Source organism: Oncorhynchus gorbuscha, linkage group LG18 (assembly GCF_021184085.1).
Source record: "Oncorhynchus gorbuscha isolate QuinsamMale2020 ecotype Even-year linkage group LG18, OgorEven_v1.0, whole genome shotgun sequence".
Taxonomy (NCBI): Eukaryota; Metazoa; Chordata; class Actinopteri; order Salmoniformes; family Salmonidae; genus Oncorhynchus; species Oncorhynchus gorbuscha.
Window position 1 is genome coordinate 66,473,340 of NC_060190.1, and position 19,089 is coordinate 66,492,428.

At 45.2% G+C, this 19,089-nt stretch overlaps 1 protein-coding gene across 8 annotated transcripts in view; it reads right to left on the reverse strand.

The window, feature by feature from the left end:
• Nucleotides 1–1,668: 1,668 nt before the first annotated feature.
• LOC124003296 (semaphorin-3F-like) overlaps nucleotides 1,669–19,089 on the reverse strand; it is a 123,754-nt gene continuing 106,333 nt past the window's right edge. For 6 of the 8 annotated variants that reach the window (XM_046311427.1, XM_046311426.1, XM_046311425.1 and 3 more), the window contains 9 exons: nucleotides 8,963–9,032; nucleotides 6,511–6,655; nucleotides 6,188–6,410; nucleotides 4,676–4,764; nucleotides 4,430–4,471; nucleotides 4,086–4,243; nucleotides 3,801–3,883; nucleotides 3,395–3,528; nucleotides 1,669–3,201 (listed from right to left, as the gene is read on the reverse strand). In XM_046311427.1, the coding sequence (XP_046167383.1) occupies nucleotides 2,728–3,201; nucleotides 3,395–3,528; nucleotides 3,801–3,883; nucleotides 4,086–4,243; nucleotides 4,430–4,471; nucleotides 4,676–4,764; nucleotides 6,188–6,410; nucleotides 6,511–6,655; nucleotides 8,963–9,032 (1,418 nt within the window). In that variant the 3' untranslated portion in view covers nucleotides 1,669–2,727. The remainder of the gene's footprint in view (nucleotides 3,202–3,394; nucleotides 3,529–3,800; nucleotides 3,884–4,085; nucleotides 4,244–4,429; nucleotides 4,472–4,675; nucleotides 4,765–6,187; nucleotides 6,411–6,510; nucleotides 6,656–8,962; nucleotides 9,033–19,089) is intronic. The other 2 variants (XM_046311432.1, XM_046311428.1) reach the window with 1 other exon arrangement.

Below are 19,089 nucleotides of genomic sequence, written 5' to 3' on the forward strand. Positions count from 1 at the left end.
GTTGCACGTTGCATTATATTTTTGTTCAGTATAGTTATCCATGCACCATATGAATATAAAAATGATTTCTGTTTTTATAAAATATAGAGCTTTAATTTATTAGTCAGCAACATCAATGAGAAAGGAGAAATAGTCGTTTACACAAATCATTACAATAACATCAACTGTGCTTTATGTCATACTAAGTGATTTTTCCTAAATAACCCATACCAAAAATTAGCCAAAGATGCATATATTTGAAATATGCAACAACAACAAAAAACTTTTTGGAAAGAAAGAAAGAAGAGAAAGAAAGAAAGAAAGAAAGAAAGAAAGAAAGAGAGAGAGAGAGAGAGAGAGAGAGAAGAGAGAGAGAGAGAGAGAGAGAGAGAGAGAAGAGAGAGAGAGAGAGAGAGAGAGAGAGAGAGAGAGAGAGAGAGAGAGAGAGAGAGAGAGAGAGAGAGAGAGAGAGGTAAAGAGAGAGAGAGAGAGAGAGAGAGAGAGAGAGAGAGAGAGAGAGAGAGAGAGAGAGAGAGAGAGAGAGAGAGAGAGAGGTAAAGAGAGAGAGAGAGGTAAAGAGAGAGGAGAGAGGTAAAGAGAGAGAGAGAGAGAGAGAGAGAGAGAGAGAGAGAGAGAGAGAGAGAGAGAGAGAGAAGAGAGAGAGAGAGAGAGAGAGAGGTAAAGAGAGAGAGAGAGAAAGAGAGAGAGAGAGAGAGAGAGAGAGAGAGAGAGAGAGGGGAACGAGAGAGAGAGAGAGAAGAGAGAGAGAGAGAGAGAGAGAGAGAGAGAGAGAGAGAGAGAGAGAGAGAGAGAGAGAGAGAGAGAGAGAACGAGAGAGAGAGAGAGAGAGAGAGAGAGAGAGAGAGAGAGAGAGAGAGAGAGAGAGAGAGAGAGAAGAGAGAAGAGAAAGAAAGAGAGAGAGAGAGGGGAAAGAGAGAGAGAGAGAGAGAGAGAGAGAGAGAGAGAGAGAAGAGAGAGAGAGAGAGAGAGAGAAGAGAGAAAGCCACTGTCCCAAAGAGTTTGGTATGTGTTTTCCTGTGGTCAAGAGCAGATCATTCTAGTGGCTGTAGCTATATACATAGAGTTGTACATGGACACGGAGTCATTTTCATGCAGAATACCATCAACAACAGCTGATCAGAGAAGATGAATAAACTCTTTAGTGAGAGTTGTGTAACATTTACCTTCTGTAGGAGATGGACAACAGCTCTGACCAACCTATAGTAACCCTCTCCAACATGTTACACTTTCATTTTTAAAACAGTCTTTGCGCACTTTCCCTTTAGTGACTTCCATGGACTAACCCATTGTCTTACGTCAGGTGGAGTCACTCCTACGCTCGTCCCTCAACCGCCAATCAGTGCAGGCAAAATTGTTGCGCTATCTGACGTAAAACAATGTGGACTAAGGGTATATATATTACAAGGAGAGCTGTGATATTGGAAACTACATGGTAGGATTGGATGAGTTTAGAAATGTTTAGCACAATTCATATGAAACAACTGACCCCATAAGGAGAATAGGTTTAGGCTGGAATGCAAACCAGTATACTTATGGATTAGTTTGGAGACTAAGAGATTTCTTTATCTCTTGTAGTAATTGTGCAAAATCAAATTGTCACAAATTATGTAGCGGCCTGCTTGAAATTCTAATCTCAATTGAACAATGGTGTACAAAGGAAAGTCAATGTTATTTCTACCCCATCCCCCAAAACGTTTATTTTAACTATCACAGCCTCAAGGGTACAACATTGAGATGTCATATTTACATATACTACATATACACACAAAAAGTCCACAGCAACTAGTTCTGGAAGAGACTGGCAATATCAATGTAAATATAACAAATGGGGTTGAAAGAAAGCTTGGACCACAGAACACACAGGCACCCCTCATCAGCTTCTGGAAGAGTAGAAAATACTTGAGGGAATTTGGGGTCAAGTCTTGTTTCACCCCTGTTAGGTCAGTTAGGCTGGCTAAGGAAGAGGAGGGCCTCATTTCCCACAAGGCCTTTCACTCTCGTGTCTGTCTGTGGCCGTGGGACAAACTCAAAGCTGCAGCCTCGTATCGGCATTTCCTCATCTATCTGCGTGTCCAATGAAGTGCCTTGAAGTGACATCCTTATAATTCATTGGCTGTGGGAATCAACTGTCCATCATGTCTTTGGGGGAGGTTCATCACACATCAGTGATCTGACTCCTCCCACCTCAGACTGCATACTGCCAGCAGTGGAATGATCCAACACGGAGCCAAATTAACAAAATCTTTTTGAAAGCATTCTTATCAGTCCATTCAGCTGTAGATATTTACACTTTCAAATGTCCTTTCGATGTGTTGCTGCGCTTCATCCAAAATACAGAACATAAAGATTTTTTGCAATGTAATAACACCATTTGTAATAAACAATAACACTACCAACAATAATATCATTATAATAACAATCAGATTTGCACAGATTTGCACAAAAAAGCCTTGTTTTGTATTTAAGTACAAAGAAATCCACAGAATCTTACTATGTACAACCTACAATAAATACTGTGTATCTTTTTAACAGTTAAGAAGAACCTGTTTGTTGTTTGCTTGTAGTGGTTTCTCTTTCTTATCGCTATTGATCATTACCTTTTTAATCCTTTGATTGAAGTCTTTCCCATTTTTGTAGGGTTGTGCAGAGAGGGAGAGAGCAGATGGGACAAGGGGTCGGGGGTCGGGTGTTGGGGTAGTGTGTGGCCTGTGGTATAAGCCTATGGCCTCATGTTTCGGCTGGGGTGGTGTGCTCATCGTCATCGTCCTCACGCTCATCCTCATCGTCATGATGCCGGCGGTTGCGGGGCTTCTTCTGCTCTTTCAGCTCCTTCAGTTCCTTGGCCTTGCCAACGGCCAGCATGGGGTCCCCCGGACTGCCCTCTCCCAGCTGCCAGTAGTCCTGACAGTACTGGTTGATCAGGCCCATCTCTGGCTGGCTCAGGATGGTCAGCAGGTCCTTGTACTGACCCGCACTGGGGGTCCAAGGGCTGGACTGGAGGTGTGGCAGGGCTGGGCTGCCTGTCTCTAACAGGATGCTGTTGACCGTGCGGCTGGACAGGACCACCAGCTGTAGCTTGACCAGCGTGTGTTTGAAGTTCTTCTCTGTGGCTGTGCACTGATAGACGCCGTTGTCTGATGACTGGAGGGAACGCAGCAGCAAACCCTGCTCTGTCTTTAGTGTCCGGCCCTCAGAGCGGATCTGACAGCAGGGAGATATCATTCATTTATCATTGCATTCATACAGCAATCATTTTCCATAAACAGCAGGCCATATTGTTAAATAATAAAGTAGTCATTTGTCTGATAATCAGCCTGTTTCGAAGGCAGGCTGTATAAGAGTCAATGCAGTAGAGTACAGTACAGCTGCAGTGGGATGAGAGTTCCTGACTCACCTCTTTCTTCCTGTCGCTGTTCTCCCTCTGCAGGTGCCATTTGAGAGACACATGAGGGGACCTGGCCTGACACTCCAGGAACGTAGTGCTGCCCTCCACCCCATACTGCACCATCTCCAGCGTGTTCTTATTGGCTGCAGCAAAGCATAAGCATCATGACATCACATGCATGTATTTCCTCAGACCAAATCAGTCAATTTACTGCTCAAAAATACTGCTCAACAGTTAGTGAAGTAGCACAGTAGTAGAATTGACAAAATCATGTCCTCTGTCAAAATCACATTCCCCTTTCACAATATTATACACATGTGATGTTATTGGATACTGCTGCTGTGAAACTGAATGGTAACCTCAGTGCTGTTAGAGTGTCTATTTGAGGTACGTTAGAGTGTTCTTGTCAGCTCACCATTGGAGTTATAGCCTCTGCACTGGCGGATTGGGTTGCCATACTTTACATCCTGTCGACGGCTGCGCCTAGAGGGGTCAGATCAACATTCCCCAAAAATAAAGAGGTTAACTACAAAACGTTCTACAAACTGCAAGTCTGCAATAAATGTCAAAATATAATTAAAGAGGGGTGTGTAGAGACAATGTTGAGAGAACATTGTATTGGCATTTGGCAAAGGTTCCTTCCCCTAAACATGAGCAACACACACACAAAGACACACACACACACTCTGTTGGTACTCACCTCTTCTGCGAGGCGGAGTAGCGGGTACAGGACTTTCCGTCCCAGGCGCAGTAGGGGTCCCGGGCCAGGCAGCAGTCAGCACACACCTCCCCGTACACGTCACAGCGATGGAGGGCCAGGTGGGTCACACCCAACACTGAGCCCACATACAGCTGTTGCTGTAGGGAGGAAGAGAAGGAGAGACAGAGCGAGGAATGGAGACCAATTGGAAAATGTCGGCATAGCATCATCCAGACTTCGGCATTCACTGTTTAAGCTCTGCAGTGATTTATGTGATATTTTACAGGAAGGGAATTCTGAATGTGTGTGCACTGAACCATCAGACTGGGGAATGTTCAACTAACCCTTTTGGAGGAAATCTTCATGGTGGTTATGGGAGTTGGCACCTGAAATGTAAGAGAAGAATAAAAGTTGGAACGATGTTCTACAGAAAAAATGTTTCTTACATGAGGAATGAGTTGACAAAAATGGAAAGATACTACTGAGAGAGAGAGAGGTAAAATAAGGAGAGCGAGAACATGAAAGAGAAAGAGAGGGAAAGGTAGAGGGAGAGAGAGGAAGAACAGGAGAAGAGAGAAAGAGAGACTCACCCTGAACACCTCCACCTCCTCTAGCACCAGCTCCTCAGTCTGCAGGTCATCTCTGGGCAGGACAATTACCTTCTGAACCGTCCCCCTGTCTGAAGACCCAGAGGAGTGATCAGGTAAACCTCTACTCCAGATCAGACCCAGAGGAGTGATCAGGTTAACCTCTACTCCAGACCAGATCCAGAGGAGTGATCAGGTTAACCTCTACTCCAGATCAGACCCAGAGGAGTGATCAGGTTAACCTCTACTCCAGACCAGATCCAGAGGAGTGATCAGGTTAACCTCTACTCCAGACCAGATCCAGAGGAGTGATCAGATTAACCTCTACTCCAGACCAGATCCAGAGGAGTGATCATGTTAACCTCTACTCCAGACCAGATCCAGAGGAGTGATCATGTTAACCTCTACTCCAGACCAGATCCAGAGGAGTGATCATGTTAACCTCTACTCCAGACCAGATCCAGAGGAGTGATCATGTTAACCTCTACTCCAGACCAGATCCAGAGGAGTGATCATGTTAACCTCTACTCCAGACCAGACCCAGAGGAGTGATCAGGTTAACCTCTACTCCAGACCAGATCCAGAGGAGTGATCAGATGAACCTCTACTCCAGACCAGATCCAGAGGAGTGATCAGGCTAACCTCTACTCCAGACCAGATCCAGAGGAGTGATCAGGTTAACCTCTACTCCAGACCAGATCCAGAGGAGTGATCAGGTTAACCTCTACTCCAGATCAGACCCAGAGGAGTGATCAGGTTAACCTCTACTCCAGACCAGACCCAGAGGAGTGATCAGATTAACCTCTACTCCAGACCAGACACAGAGGAGTGATCAGATTAACCTCTACTCCAGACCAGATCCAGAGGAGTGATCAGATGAACCTCTACTCCAGACCAGACCCAGAGGAGTGATCAGGTTAACCTCTACTCCAGACCAGACCCAGAGGAGTGATCAGGTTAACCTCTACTCCAGACCAGATCCAGAGGAGTGATCAGGTTAACCTCTACTCCAGACCAGATCCAGAGGAGTGATCAGGTTAACCTCTACCCTACTCTAGACTCAGAGGATCAGGTTCTACTCTACTCAAATGTCCTTAGGGGAATAGGAGTGTAGGAGGATCCCCCGGTCTTGTACAGTGGTCTACAGGAGCCATTCATCACCAGGCTGAGTGAGCACAGTACAGTCATCAACTGTAGGGTCTTCCAGCTCCCACCCTCTGAACCACACCATGATTTACGGCCATAGGGACGGGCTGTGTGAAGTACTGCCAGACGATGACCAGGGTAGTATTACCGTACATTCAAACAAATTACAGTAACTCCACCCTTTCCATAAAAATAGTACTGTAGGCTGTGTTCTTTCGTCTTTGAGAAGACAAGCACTTTGACCAAAATTCGAACAAAATACTTCCCCCAAATTATAGTTTTTTTTCTGAATCTATCACAGTTGTGAACACACACTTATAATAACAAGACTATCAAATCAATCAGCAGGCAGGGACTCAGTGCACTGACCTGTCCCCAGGAATAGGACCTCATAGCTCCCATCGGCAGCAGCCACCTGGTCCACGGTGATGGTGGTAAACTCATAGTCCACGTTGTTCCGGACCACCAGGGGGCGCTTGTGTATTGGGTACACAGTGTTATACATGGTGGGGTGGTTCCGCATGAAGTTAATCACCTCGTCTGGGTAATCCTTAGTGGACTTCATGTTGGGGGTGAACGTACCTCCGGGACACTGGGTTTAGAAAGAGAGCAGAACCAGCCATGTTAAATGTGGTCATTTATTGAATTTATGAATATGTGTGTTTGTTTATCACCCTCAGCACGTCACTCACCGTCCCAGGCCGAGGGTAGGGGATCTTCCCAGTGTAGGCCATCCACTGGTAGTTGGGCCCCTCCTTGTGAGCATAGGGTCCATTAAAGACCTGACGGATGTCAGCCATGGAATAGACACACACTGCTGAGCCCTTAAACACTGACCTGCAGGGTAAAGGGATGAGGAGGTTCAGAAACACTAAAGGGAACAGCTTTAGGAGACATGGGATTACGACTCACTTTCTGAGAAATTAGCTACATTCTCCCTCACATCACATATTCTCTCATAGACATAAGGCAGGCATACTCCAACACTATGATGACCCACAAACACTCTCCACCACAGACAAGCTGTCTGACACACTCCCAATCAAAGATCCGCACACAGCCAAGCTAAACATCAGAGACAACAGCACAGCACAGCACACACCACCACAGCACAGCACACCCTACCACAGCACACCAGAGCAAAGCACACCATAGCACACCACATCCCACCACAGCACACCACACCATATCCCACCACACCCCACCCCACCACAGCACAGCACAGCACAGCACACCCCACCAGAGCAAAGCAAAGCACACCACAGCACACCCCACCACAGCACACACCACCAGAGCAAAGCACACCACAGCACACCACAGCACACCCCACCACAGCACACCCCACCACATCACACCCCATCAGAGCACAGCACACCCCACCAGAGCAAAGCTCACCCCACCACAGCACACCCCACCACATCACACCCCATCAGAGCACAGCACAGCACACCACACTACATGAAAGCACGGCACGGCACACCACAGCACTCCCACGCTGTGCTGTGGTGGGGTGTGCTGTGGTGTGGTAGGGTAGGGTGTGCTGTGGTGTGGTGGGGTGTGCTGTGGTGTGGTGGGGTGTACTGTGGTGGGGTGTGCTGTGGTGTGGTGTGGTGGGGTGTTCTGTGCTGGGCTGTGGTGGGGTGTGCTGTGTTGTGGTGTGCTGTGGCAGGCTGTGCTGTGGTGGGGTGTGCTGTGGCAGGCTGGGCTGTGGTGGAGTGTGCTGTGTTGTGGTGTGCTGTGGCAGGCTGTGCTGTGGTGTGGTGTGATGTGCTGTGGTGGGGTGTGATGTGCTGTGGTGGGGTGTGCTGTGGTGGGGTGGGGTGTGCTGTGTTGTGGTGGGGTGTGCTGTGTTGTGGTGGGGTGTGCTGTGCTGTGGTAGGGTGTGCTGTGCTGGGCTGTGGTGGGGTGGGGTGTGCTGTGGTGTGGTGGTGTGTGGTGGGGTGTGCTGCGGTGGGGTGGGGTGTGGTGGGGTGTGCTGTGGTGGGTTGCGCTGTGGTGGGTGGGGTGTGGTGCGCTGTGGTGGGGTGTGGTGGGGTGTGCTGTGGTGTGTGCTGTGATGTGCTGTGCTGTGGTGGGGTGTGGTGTGCTATGATATGGTGTACTGTGGTGTGTTGTGCTGTGCTGTGGTAGGGTGTGCTGTGCTGGGGTGGGCTGTGCTGTGGTGGGGTGTGCTATGCTGTGGTAGGGTGTGCTGTGGTGTGGTAGGGTGTGCTGTGATGGGGTGTACTATGCTGTGGTAGAGTGTGCTGTGGGGTGGTAGGGTGTGCTGTGGTGGGGTGTGCTATGCTGTGGTAGGGTGTGCTGTGGTGTGGTAGGGTGTGCTGTGATGGGGTGGGCTGTGCTGTGGTAGTGTGTGCTTTGATGGGGTATGCTGTGCTGGGGTGTGTTGTGCTGTGGAGGGGTGTGGTGTGCTGTGGTTGTGTGTGCTGTCCTGTGGTGTGCTGGGTGTACAGTATATTACTATATTAGTACATTCTGTCGAGGGGCCTATCATTAGCACTACAGTAGTTTTAATCAATTGGGCTTCAAGGGGGATGATGACTGTGGCGAGTTAGCATGGAGGCCTTGGGTGAGACGGGGAAACAATTACAGAGCACTTCTCTCACAGACACACATACCAGCATACCAGCATATTTATTATGAGTGTGACAGCAAATTCTCTGTGTGTGTATCCTCCACACAAAATCTACTGTTGCATATGTGGGGGCAGGAGCTGCGAGCCGTTTCCTTGAATCTTAATGCTGTGCTGAATGATGACTTGTTATCAAAGCCCAGCCATGTGGGAACACAGGTTAAGTCTCTCACTGGAGACCCCTTCCCCTCTGTGCTACGGACTGACTTCCTCTTCTGCCTTTGTAGTGTGCAGAGCAGACTGTGTGGAATAGGCTGTTTCAATAACAGAACGTGTTACACAGGTGCCTTCGGGCAGAATGAATATGGATGGGAGACGGGAAACCACAGGAGGGAACCAAACATCTGAACCACTGACTTCATATTTTCTACAGGTCTGCTGAGGAGATCTGATTGAGTGAAAGCTGAAATGGGTTGTATTGTTCTTCAATGAGACAGATACAGTGGTAATGACAGTGGTAATGATGTGGTTGAATTAACTGAGACAAATAACACAGTCAATCAGTGGCTCACCCTGAAACTGAGAACACTCCGTAGATGACAGGATTCTTTGTGTCTTGAGTTGGCTGGATGTACACGTCCCCTGTTAGACACAAAGATAATTACATATTGCTAAAAGTGGTACTGCAAACATTCTTTCACAATCACAATACTATCGCAGTATGAAGGACTCTGGTAAAACACTGTTAATCTGAGATAAACATGGAAGGATGGTGTCTATTCTCTTCTGTCTCCCGTAGCTAAGCGGGGATGTAATTATTCCAACTGGGATTCCTGAGCAGCCAGAGCTAATTCAAAGTGTGATGTACGGACAGTTTCTACTTCCGGTATTGACACAGGACAGGAGACGGGTTCAAGTTCAGGTGACGGGACCCTGTATCCTCCAGTGGTTTAATTAATGAGTTAAAAGTGAAAGGAAAAACAATAAAGGGGACAATGTAAATACATTTTGAGTCGACTACCTCAGTTGAGAAGTATAACACTTCAGCAAGTCATTGGAAAGTTCAATAACTATGAATGTCTAATGATTAGATGATGCATGAAACATTATACTCTCCATGTATAACTCTGGACCACTGTCATGGGCATTTATGAAGCCAGACGTTACTCGATATCGAGCCTTGTGTATATATATATATATATATATATAAAGCAGCTCCACACCCTGACTCTACCCTTTCAGATAAATCTCTCAGCAAATATCAAGTTGAAATGTAAAAACCCTCAAACAACAAAACAGCAGCTCTCTCCCATGCATACACTCACCAAATCTCACTGGATTAAGAGTAAAGTCGTATAATAACAGGTTAATTTGAGTTTATCATGCATTAAGATTGTTTGACCAAAGAATAAACCAAATCCGCTTTGACCCACCACTCCTTATTTTTGTAAAGAGAGATTCTTGGCCTCTTAGAAAAGCTGTAACTGAGTTTCTTTGACATTCATGAGTGTGTAAAAATAACATTTTTATTGCCAGGACATGAGAATGACAGGTAATGGCCGCAAACAAGAACGGGAATGAACTTTTGGCTAACAGGAGAGACATTCATAAAACATGGGGCGCCAGTTTGACATCCCTCCTGGCTACAGACAGAGAACTTCAATCAAATGTGGAACAAGTTGCATCATTTTATTTTATTCTGGACCTTTTTGTTTTTATTTATTTATTTTTATTCTGGACTCCTTGACGAGTTTCTAAAGTCAGTAGTGTTCCTGCAAAAATAATGCTCTGTTGTTAATGCTCGAGAATGAGGATGACAAAATATCATAACTATGAGAGAAATTGTGTTATTTTGTGTATTTTCATTTTTGTCAATGTGCATGTATAGTTTTATTAAGGATAACCTATAACCTTGAATGTTGCCTTATGCTGATTTTACAATGACCATTTATATCATGAAGAAAACTAATGCAGCATAATGATCTTCAATAGTTGGAGTTTCATTCAAAAACGCTATATATCAATTTTCAGAAATATTGGTAAATGAGCTTTTATTGTTTAAAGACATTATGAAAGAGATTGGTGTGTTTTTTCACTATCTAATCATGGCATGTTCAATGACAGACATGTATTTGTTTAAAATCGATGACGAATCATGTTTAGTTTTTTTTTTACAAAATGCTATATATCCGCCTCACTCTCAGAGAAATAATAGTTTCTGATCAAAAAACACAAATGTGAAAATTGGTGGACACAGCGAAAATTGGGCGGAGACAAGTTTTATATGTTACAGTAGATAAATGTGACAATGTGCATTCACAAAAGTCTCTTCTGAATGGTCATGGTGGGTAAACAGAGAGACATAGGGTCTGTCTGTCTGTCTGATGACTGTAATGACTGCATTACCAAAAGATGGTGTAAGGTCTCTACCCTTCAGACCCGTCCGACTGCAAAGCATTACAAACGTATATGGTCTCTACCCTGGGGAGCCGTCCGACTGCAAAGCATTACAAACGTATATGGTCTCTACCCTTCAGACCCGTCCGACTGCAAAGCATTACAAACGTATATGGTCTCTACCCTTCAGACCCGTCCGACTGCAAAGCATTACAAACGTATATGGTCTCTACCCTTCAGACCCGTCTGACTGCAAAGCATTACAAACGTATATGGTCTCTACCCTTCAGACCCGTCCGACTGCAAAGCATTACAAACGTATATGGTCTCTACCCTTCAGACCCGTCCGACTGCAAAGCATTACAAACGTATATGGTCTCTACCCTTCAGACCCGTCCGACTGCAAAGCATTACAAACGTATATGGTCTCTACCCTTCAGACCCATTACAAAAGTCTCTACCCTTCAGACTGCAAAGCATTACAAACGTATATGGTCTCTACCCTTCAGACCCGTCCGACTGCAAAGCATTACAAACGTATATGGTCTCTACCCTTCAGACCCGTCCGACTGCAAAGCATTACAAACGTATATGGTCTCTACCCTTCAGACCCGTCCGACTGCAAAGCATTACAAACGTATATGGTCTCTACCCTTCAGACCCGTCTGACTGCAAAGCATTACAAACGTATATGGTCTCTACCCTTCAGACCCGTCCGACTGCAAAGCATTACAAACGTATATGGTCTCTACCCTTCAGACCCGTCCGACTGCAAAGCATTACAAACGTATTCAGGTCTCTACCCTTCAGACCCGTCCGACTGCAAAGCATTACAAACGTATATGGTCTCTACCCTTCAGACCCGTCCGACTGCAAAGCATTACAAACGTATATGGTCTCTACCCTTCAGACCCGTCCGACTGCAAAGCATTACAAACGTATATGGTCTCTACCCTTCAGACCCGTCCGACTGCAAAGCATTACAAACGTATATGGTCTCTACCCTTCAGACCCGTCCGACTGCAAAGCATTACAAACGTATATGGTCTCTACCCTTCAGACCCGTCCGACTGCAAAGCATTACAAACGTATATGGTCTCTACCCTTCAGACCCGTCCGACTGCAAAGCATTACAAACGTATATGGTCTCTACCCTTCAGACCCGTCCGACTGCAAAGCATTACAAACGTATATGGTCTCTACCCTTCAGACCCGTCCGACTGCAAAGCATTACAAACGTATATGGTCTCTACCCTTCAGACCCGTCCGACTGCAAAGCATTACAAACGTATATGGTCTCTACCCTGGGGACCCGTCTGACTGCAAAGCATTACAAGAGTATATGGTCTCTACCCTTCAGACCCGTCCGACTGCAAAGCATTACAAACGTATATGGTCTCTACCCTGGGGACTCGTCTGACTGCAAAGCATTACAAACGTATATGGTCTCTACCCTGGGGACTGCAAAGCATTGACTGCAAAGCATTACAAGAGTATATGGTCTCTACCCTTCAGACCCGTCCGACTGCAAAGCATTACAAACGAGTATAGACCCGTCCGGTCTCTCTACCCTTCAGACCCGTCCGACTGCAAAGCATTACAAACGTATATGGTCTCTACCCTGGGGACCCGTCTGACTGCAAAGCATTACAAGAGTATATGGTCTCTACCCTGGGGACTCGTCTGACTGCAAAGCATTACAAGAGTATATGGTCTCTACCCTTCAGACCCGTCCGACTGCAAAGCATTACAAGAGTATATGGTCTCTACCCTGGGGACCCGTCTGACTGCAAAGCATTACAAGAGTATATGGTCTCTACCCTTCAGACCCGTCCGACTGCAAAGCATTACAAACGTATATGGTCTCTACCCTGGGGACCCGTCTGACTGCAAAGCATTACAAAAGTATATGGTCTCTACCCTGGGGACCCGTCTGACTGCAAAGCATTACAAAAGTATATGGTCTCTACCCTGGGGACCCGTCAGACTGCAAAGCATTACAAAAGTATATGGTCTCTACCCTGGGGACCCGTCCGACTGCAAAGCATTACAAAAGTATATGGTCTCTACCCTGGGGACCCGTCTGACTGCAAAGCATTACAAAAGTATATGGTCTCTACTCTGGGGACCCGTCCGACTGCAAAGCATTACAAAAGTATATAGTCTCTACCCTGGGGACCCGTCTGACTGCAAAGCATTACAAAAGTATATGGTCTCTACCCTGGGGACCCGTCTGACTGCAAAGCATTTCAAAAGTATATGGTCTCTACCCTGGGGACCAGTCTGACTGCAAAGCATTTCAAAAGTATATGTTCTCTACCCTGAGGACAGCAGTGTTTCTGTATTACACTCACCTAGCATTGTTGTTCTGTTAGCAGTGTTTCTGTATTACACTCACCTAGCCTTGTTGTTCTGTTAGCAGTGTTTCTGTATTACACTCACCTAGCCTTGTTGTTCTGTTAGCAGTGTTTCTGTATTACACTCACCTAGCCTTGTTGTTCTGTTAGCAGTGTTTCTGTATTACACTCACCTAGCCTTGTTGTTCTGTTAGCAGTGTTTCTGTATTACACTCACCTAGCCTTGTTGTTCTGTTAGCAGTGTTTCTGTATTACACTCACCTAGCCTTGTTGTTCTGTTAGCAGTGTTTCTGTATTACACTCACCTAGCCTTGTTGTTCTGTTAGCAGTGTTTCTGTATTACACTCACCTAGCCTTGTTGTTTGGTTAGCAGTGCTCCTGTAGTACACTCACCTAGCACTGTTGTTTGGTTAGCAGTGCTCCTGTATTACACTCACCTAGCCTTGTTGTTCTGTTAGCAGTGTTTCTGTATTACACTCACCTAGCCTTGTTGTTCTATTAGCAGTGTTTCTGTATTACACTCACCTAGCCTTGTTGTTTGGTTAGCAGTGCTCCTGTAGTACACTCACCTAGCACTGTTGTTTGGTTAGCAGTGCTCCTGTAGTACACTCACCTAGCACTGTTGTTTGGTTAGCAGTGCTCCTGTATTACACTCACCTAGCACTGTTGTTTGGTTGCAGTGTTTCTGTAGCACATGAGAATGGAGTAACAAAATAAAATGGCCACTGGATTGATGGAAATAATCATGATATCATTCTGCCAGGGAGACATAAACTACTTTGTAGCTAGTTAACATTTTTTTTAAATCTTAGAATCGCTATATTTGTTCTTGCTCCTTAATTGTTTGAAAGCCCCTCTCAGCCCTCCTCTCACCACCCCCTCTCAGCCCCCCTCAGATGGCTCTTCTGGGCTCCACCATTAAACTGTAATCCTTACGGTGAAACTGCCACGTCCGCTTGCAATGTTACAACAATAAAAACATTATTGCAAACAACCAACACTGTTTTTCCCCTCTGACATCATTGCATGTGCTATAGAAGAGCACAATATGTACTGCAAAAAAACAAACAACGGTTGTCAGTGGTACTGTTTCCCCCTACTGCGGATTCCATCTTTATGATAGAGACTTTAGACATCTGTCACGTGTGATGGATAGCTGTACATTCAGCGATGACAAGCCTAGTATGACCTCACTGAGTGTGTCCCAGACTGCTCTCAGACTGAGGGAAACCTATTGACCTGCAGGAGGGACTGTTAAAGAGGTGATGACATTGACGGAAGATGAGAGAAGTAAGAAAAATAGACATGGACATTGAGTAAGAGTTGAGTACTGCTGAACATAAGTGTGTGGTTTGGGTCATGCTGTATCAAAACAACTGGTCGTTCACAGCCCTCAGCCTAAGGCTGAAATGAGCCTCCACTAGGCTACAGGCCTAATATATAACAAACACAATCAAGTAATGATTGATGGCAGCAGTAAAAACAAATGACCCGCAATAAAACAAAATCACATCAGTTATTGTGATTGCATTGGACCGCTAATGAAATATGTCACACTAATAAGGGTAGCCTAGTGGTTAGAGCGTTGGACTAGTAACTGGAAGGTTGCAAGTTCAAACCCTGACAAGGTACAAATCTGGCGTTCTGCCCCTGAACGGGCAGTTAACCCACTGTTCCTAGGCCGTCATTGAAAATAAGAATTTGTTCTTAACTGACTTGCCTAGTTAAATAAAGGTAAAATTAAAAAAACTAGTTTTCATGATCATTTCAAGGAGACTCCTCAGAGTCAGACTTCCTCAACACAGTGCATTTCACTGATGTTTTCCTTAGATGGTGAGCTATCAGTCATCAGAGATGTGACTGACAGGCAGGGATGATCCCTCTTACCCTGCAGGGCGCCCCCCTGGCTGATCCAGAGACAGACCTTATAGCCCTGCGCCTCATTACCAGTCCTCCCTAGACACCTACACACACCTCTACTCTCAGCACTTCCACTGTTGTGTTATTAAGGCAACCTGATCCCAGATCTGCTTATCATACAGGAGTGATGTTGATGTCCACAGCTGGGTGGGACAGCGATATCTTAACCACTGCAGTACCTTCCTCAGAATTCCCATCTGTGTTGCTTTACAGGTGCAGAACGTGTACAGACCCATTGGTACAGACGGACATTCTGTACCTTGCAGAATAATTAATCAAACAACATTGTAACAGTCATCAACTCATTGCTGATTTCCTTTTTGTCCTAAACCAAATCTATACCAGAGAGCAGAGCTGAAGAGATGGCTACACCCGCAATAACAACAGCTAAATATGTGTATATAAACGAATGAAATTTGATTTGATTTCAGTGAAAACACAATGGAAGAGTTACTGTCTGTGAGGAATCTGTGCTTGTCTATGGTGGTGCATGTGGAATGGTGGTGCACGGGTCATGGCGTCACATTGATGCTTTCACTCTCCACCAGCTAGGCTCTCAATTAGGGCTGTGGTGGTCACAACATTTTGTCAGACGGTAAATATCAGACAAATGACTGCCCGTCTTATGGTAATTGACCGTTAACCATCAGAAGAACATTTAGCTTCTCCAGGCCTCCAGCATACAAGCCGCTGATGCACGTCTTGGGAACATCAACATTTTAAAAAGTCTAATAAATCCATTTAATATACACAACATCACAATAAATCCACTATCTAGATCATTTAGTGGACAATATATGTTTATACATTTCATGCCATTATTTTAAATTATATAATTTTATAGTAAGACGAATACATACTGAACAAAAATATAAAAGCAATATGTAAAGTGTTGGTCCCATGTTTCATGAGCTGAAATGAAAGATCCCAGAAATATTCCATACGCACAAAAAGCTTATTTCTCTAAAATGTTCTATGTGCAATAATGTGCACAAATGTGTTTATATCCCTATTAGTGAGCATTTCTCCTTTGCCAAGATAATCCATCCATCTGACAGGTGTGGCATATCAAGAAGCCGATTAAACTGCACGATCATTACACAGGTGCACCTTGTGCTGGGTACAATTAAAAGGACACTCAAAATGTGCAGTTTTGTCACACAACACAATGACACAGATGTCTGAAGTTTTGAGCGAGCGTGAAATTGGCATGGTGACTGTCCACCAGAGCTGTTGCCAGAGAAATTAATGCTCATTTCTCTACCATAAGCCAACTTCAACGTTGTTTTAGAGTATTTGGCAGTACGTCCAACGTATTAGTCCAGTATCACGTCCAGTATTACCAATAAAACAAAGAAAGACATTATTTACAAACTAAGTATTCAGACCATTTGCTATGACACTAAGTTGAGCTCAGCTGCATCCTGTTTCATTTACATTTACATTTAAGTCATTTAGCAGACGCTCTTATCCAGAGCGACTTACAAATTGGTGCATTCACCTTATGACATCCAGTGGAACAGCCACTTTACAATAGTGCATCTAAATATTTTAAGGGGGGGGGGGTGAGAAGGATTACTTTATCCTATCCTAAGTATTCCTTAAAGAGGTGGGGTTTCAGGTGTCTCCGGAAGGTGGTGATTGACTCCGCTGTCCTGGCGTCGTGAGGGAGTTTGTTCCACCATTGGGGAGCCAGAGCAGCGAACAGTTTTGACTGGGCTGAGCGGGAACTGTACTTCCTCAGTGGTAGGGAGACGAGCAGGCCAGAGGTGGATGAACGCAGTGCCCTTATTTGGGTGTAGGGCCTGATCAGAGCCTGGAGGTACTGAGGTGCCGTTCCCCTCACAGCTCCGTAGGCAAGCACCATGGTCTTGTAGCGGATGCGAGCTTCAACTGGAAGCCAGTGGAGAGAGCGGAGGAGCGGGGTGACGTGAGAGAACTTGGGAAGGTTGAACACTAGACGGGCTGCGGCGTTCTGGATGAGTTGTAGGGGTTTAATGGCACAGGCAGGGAGCCCAGCCAACAGCGAGTTGCAGTAATCCAGACGGGAGATGACAAGTGCCTGGATTAGGACCTGCGCCGCTTCCTGTGTGAGGCAGGGTCGTACTCTGCGGATGTTGTAGAGCATGAACCTACAGGAACGGGCCACCGGCTTGATGTTAGTTGAGAACGACAGTTTCCACTGATGATCTTTGAGATGTTTCTTCAACTTGATTGGAGTCCACCTATGGTATATTCAATTGATTGGACATGATTTGGAAAGGCACACACCTGTCTATATAAGGTCCCACAGTTGAAAGTGTATGTCAGAACAAAAACCACACCTTACAGCCCCTGGGGTTTGCCAAAAGGCACCTAAAAACTCTCATGAGAAACAAGATTCTCTAGTCTGATGAAACCAAGCTTGAACTCTTTGGCCTGAATGCTAAGTGTCACATCTGGAGGAAACCTGGCACCATCCCTACGGTGAAGCATGGTGGTGGCAGCATCATGCTGCGGGAAAGTTTTTCAGCAGCAGGGACTGGGAGACGAGACATGCTCCAGAGTGCTCAGGACCTCAGACTGGGGCAAAGGTTCACCTTCCAACAGGACAACAACCCTAAGCACACAGCCAAGACAATGCAGGGGTGGCTTTGGGACAAGTCTCTGAATGTCCTTGAGTCGCCCAGCCAGAGCCCGGACTTGAACCCAATCGAACATCTCTGGAAAGACCTGAAAATAGTTGTGCAGTGACGTGTGTCATCTAACCTGACAGAGCTTGAGAGGATCTGCAGTGAAGAATAGGATAAACTCCCCAAATACAGGTGTGCCAAGATTGTAGCGTCATACTCAAGAAGACTCAAGGCTGTAATCGCTGCCAAAGGTGCTTCAACAAAGTACTGAGTAAAGGGTCTGAATACTTATGTGAATGTGATATTTCAGATATGCACTACCATTCAAAAGTGTGGGGTCACTTAAAAATGTCCTTGTTTTTTGTCCATTAAAATAACATCAAATTGATCAGAAATACAGTGTAGACATTGTTAATGTTGTAAATGACTATTGTAGCTGGAAACGGCAGATTTTGCATGGAATATCTACATAGGCGTACAAAGGCAACCATTACTCCTGTGTTCCAATGGCACGTTGTGTTGTCTAATCCAAGTTTATAATTTTAAAAGGCTAATTGATCATTAGAAACCCCTTTTGCAATTATGATAGTACAGCTGAAAACTGTTGTACTGATAAAATAAGAAATTAAACTGGCCTTCTTTAGACTAGTTGAGTATCTGGAGCATCAGCACTTCTGGGTTTGATTTCAGGCTCAAAATGGCCAGAAACAAATAACTTTCTTCTGAAACTCGTCAGTCTATTCTTGTTCTGAGAAATTAAGGCTATTCCATGCGAGAAAATGCCACGAAACTGGAAAATCTCATACAACGCTGTGTAGTTCTCCACTCCTAGAACAGCACAAACTGGCCCTAACCAGAATAGAAAGAGGATTGGGAGGCCCGGTGCATAACTGAGCAAGAGGACAAGTACATTAGAGTGTCTATTTTGAGAAACAGATACCTCACATGTCCTCAACTGGCAGCTTCTTTAAATAGCACCCGTAAAACCATTCTCAACGTCAACATTGAAGAGGCGACTCCGGGATGCTGGCCTTCTCAGAACAAGAATAGACTGACGAGAAATGTCTTTGTTTCTGGCCATTTTGAGCCTGTAATCGAACCCACAAATGCTGATGCTCCAGTTACACCAGTGTACTCCAGTTACTCTAAAATGACTAAAAAACAGTTTTTGCTTTGTCATCATGGGGTATTGTGTGTAGTTTGATGAGGGAAAAAAACGATTTAATCATTTTTAGAATAAGGCTGTGACATAACAACATTTTGAAAAGTCAAGCTGTCTGAATACTTTCCAAATTAACTGTATATATACATTTTAAAAACAAGACAGTTGTGATGGAAACAGGAAGTTTATATACTCTTGAGTGCAAAGCTGTCATCAAGATGTGCAAAGCTGTCATGAAGAATCTAGGTGTG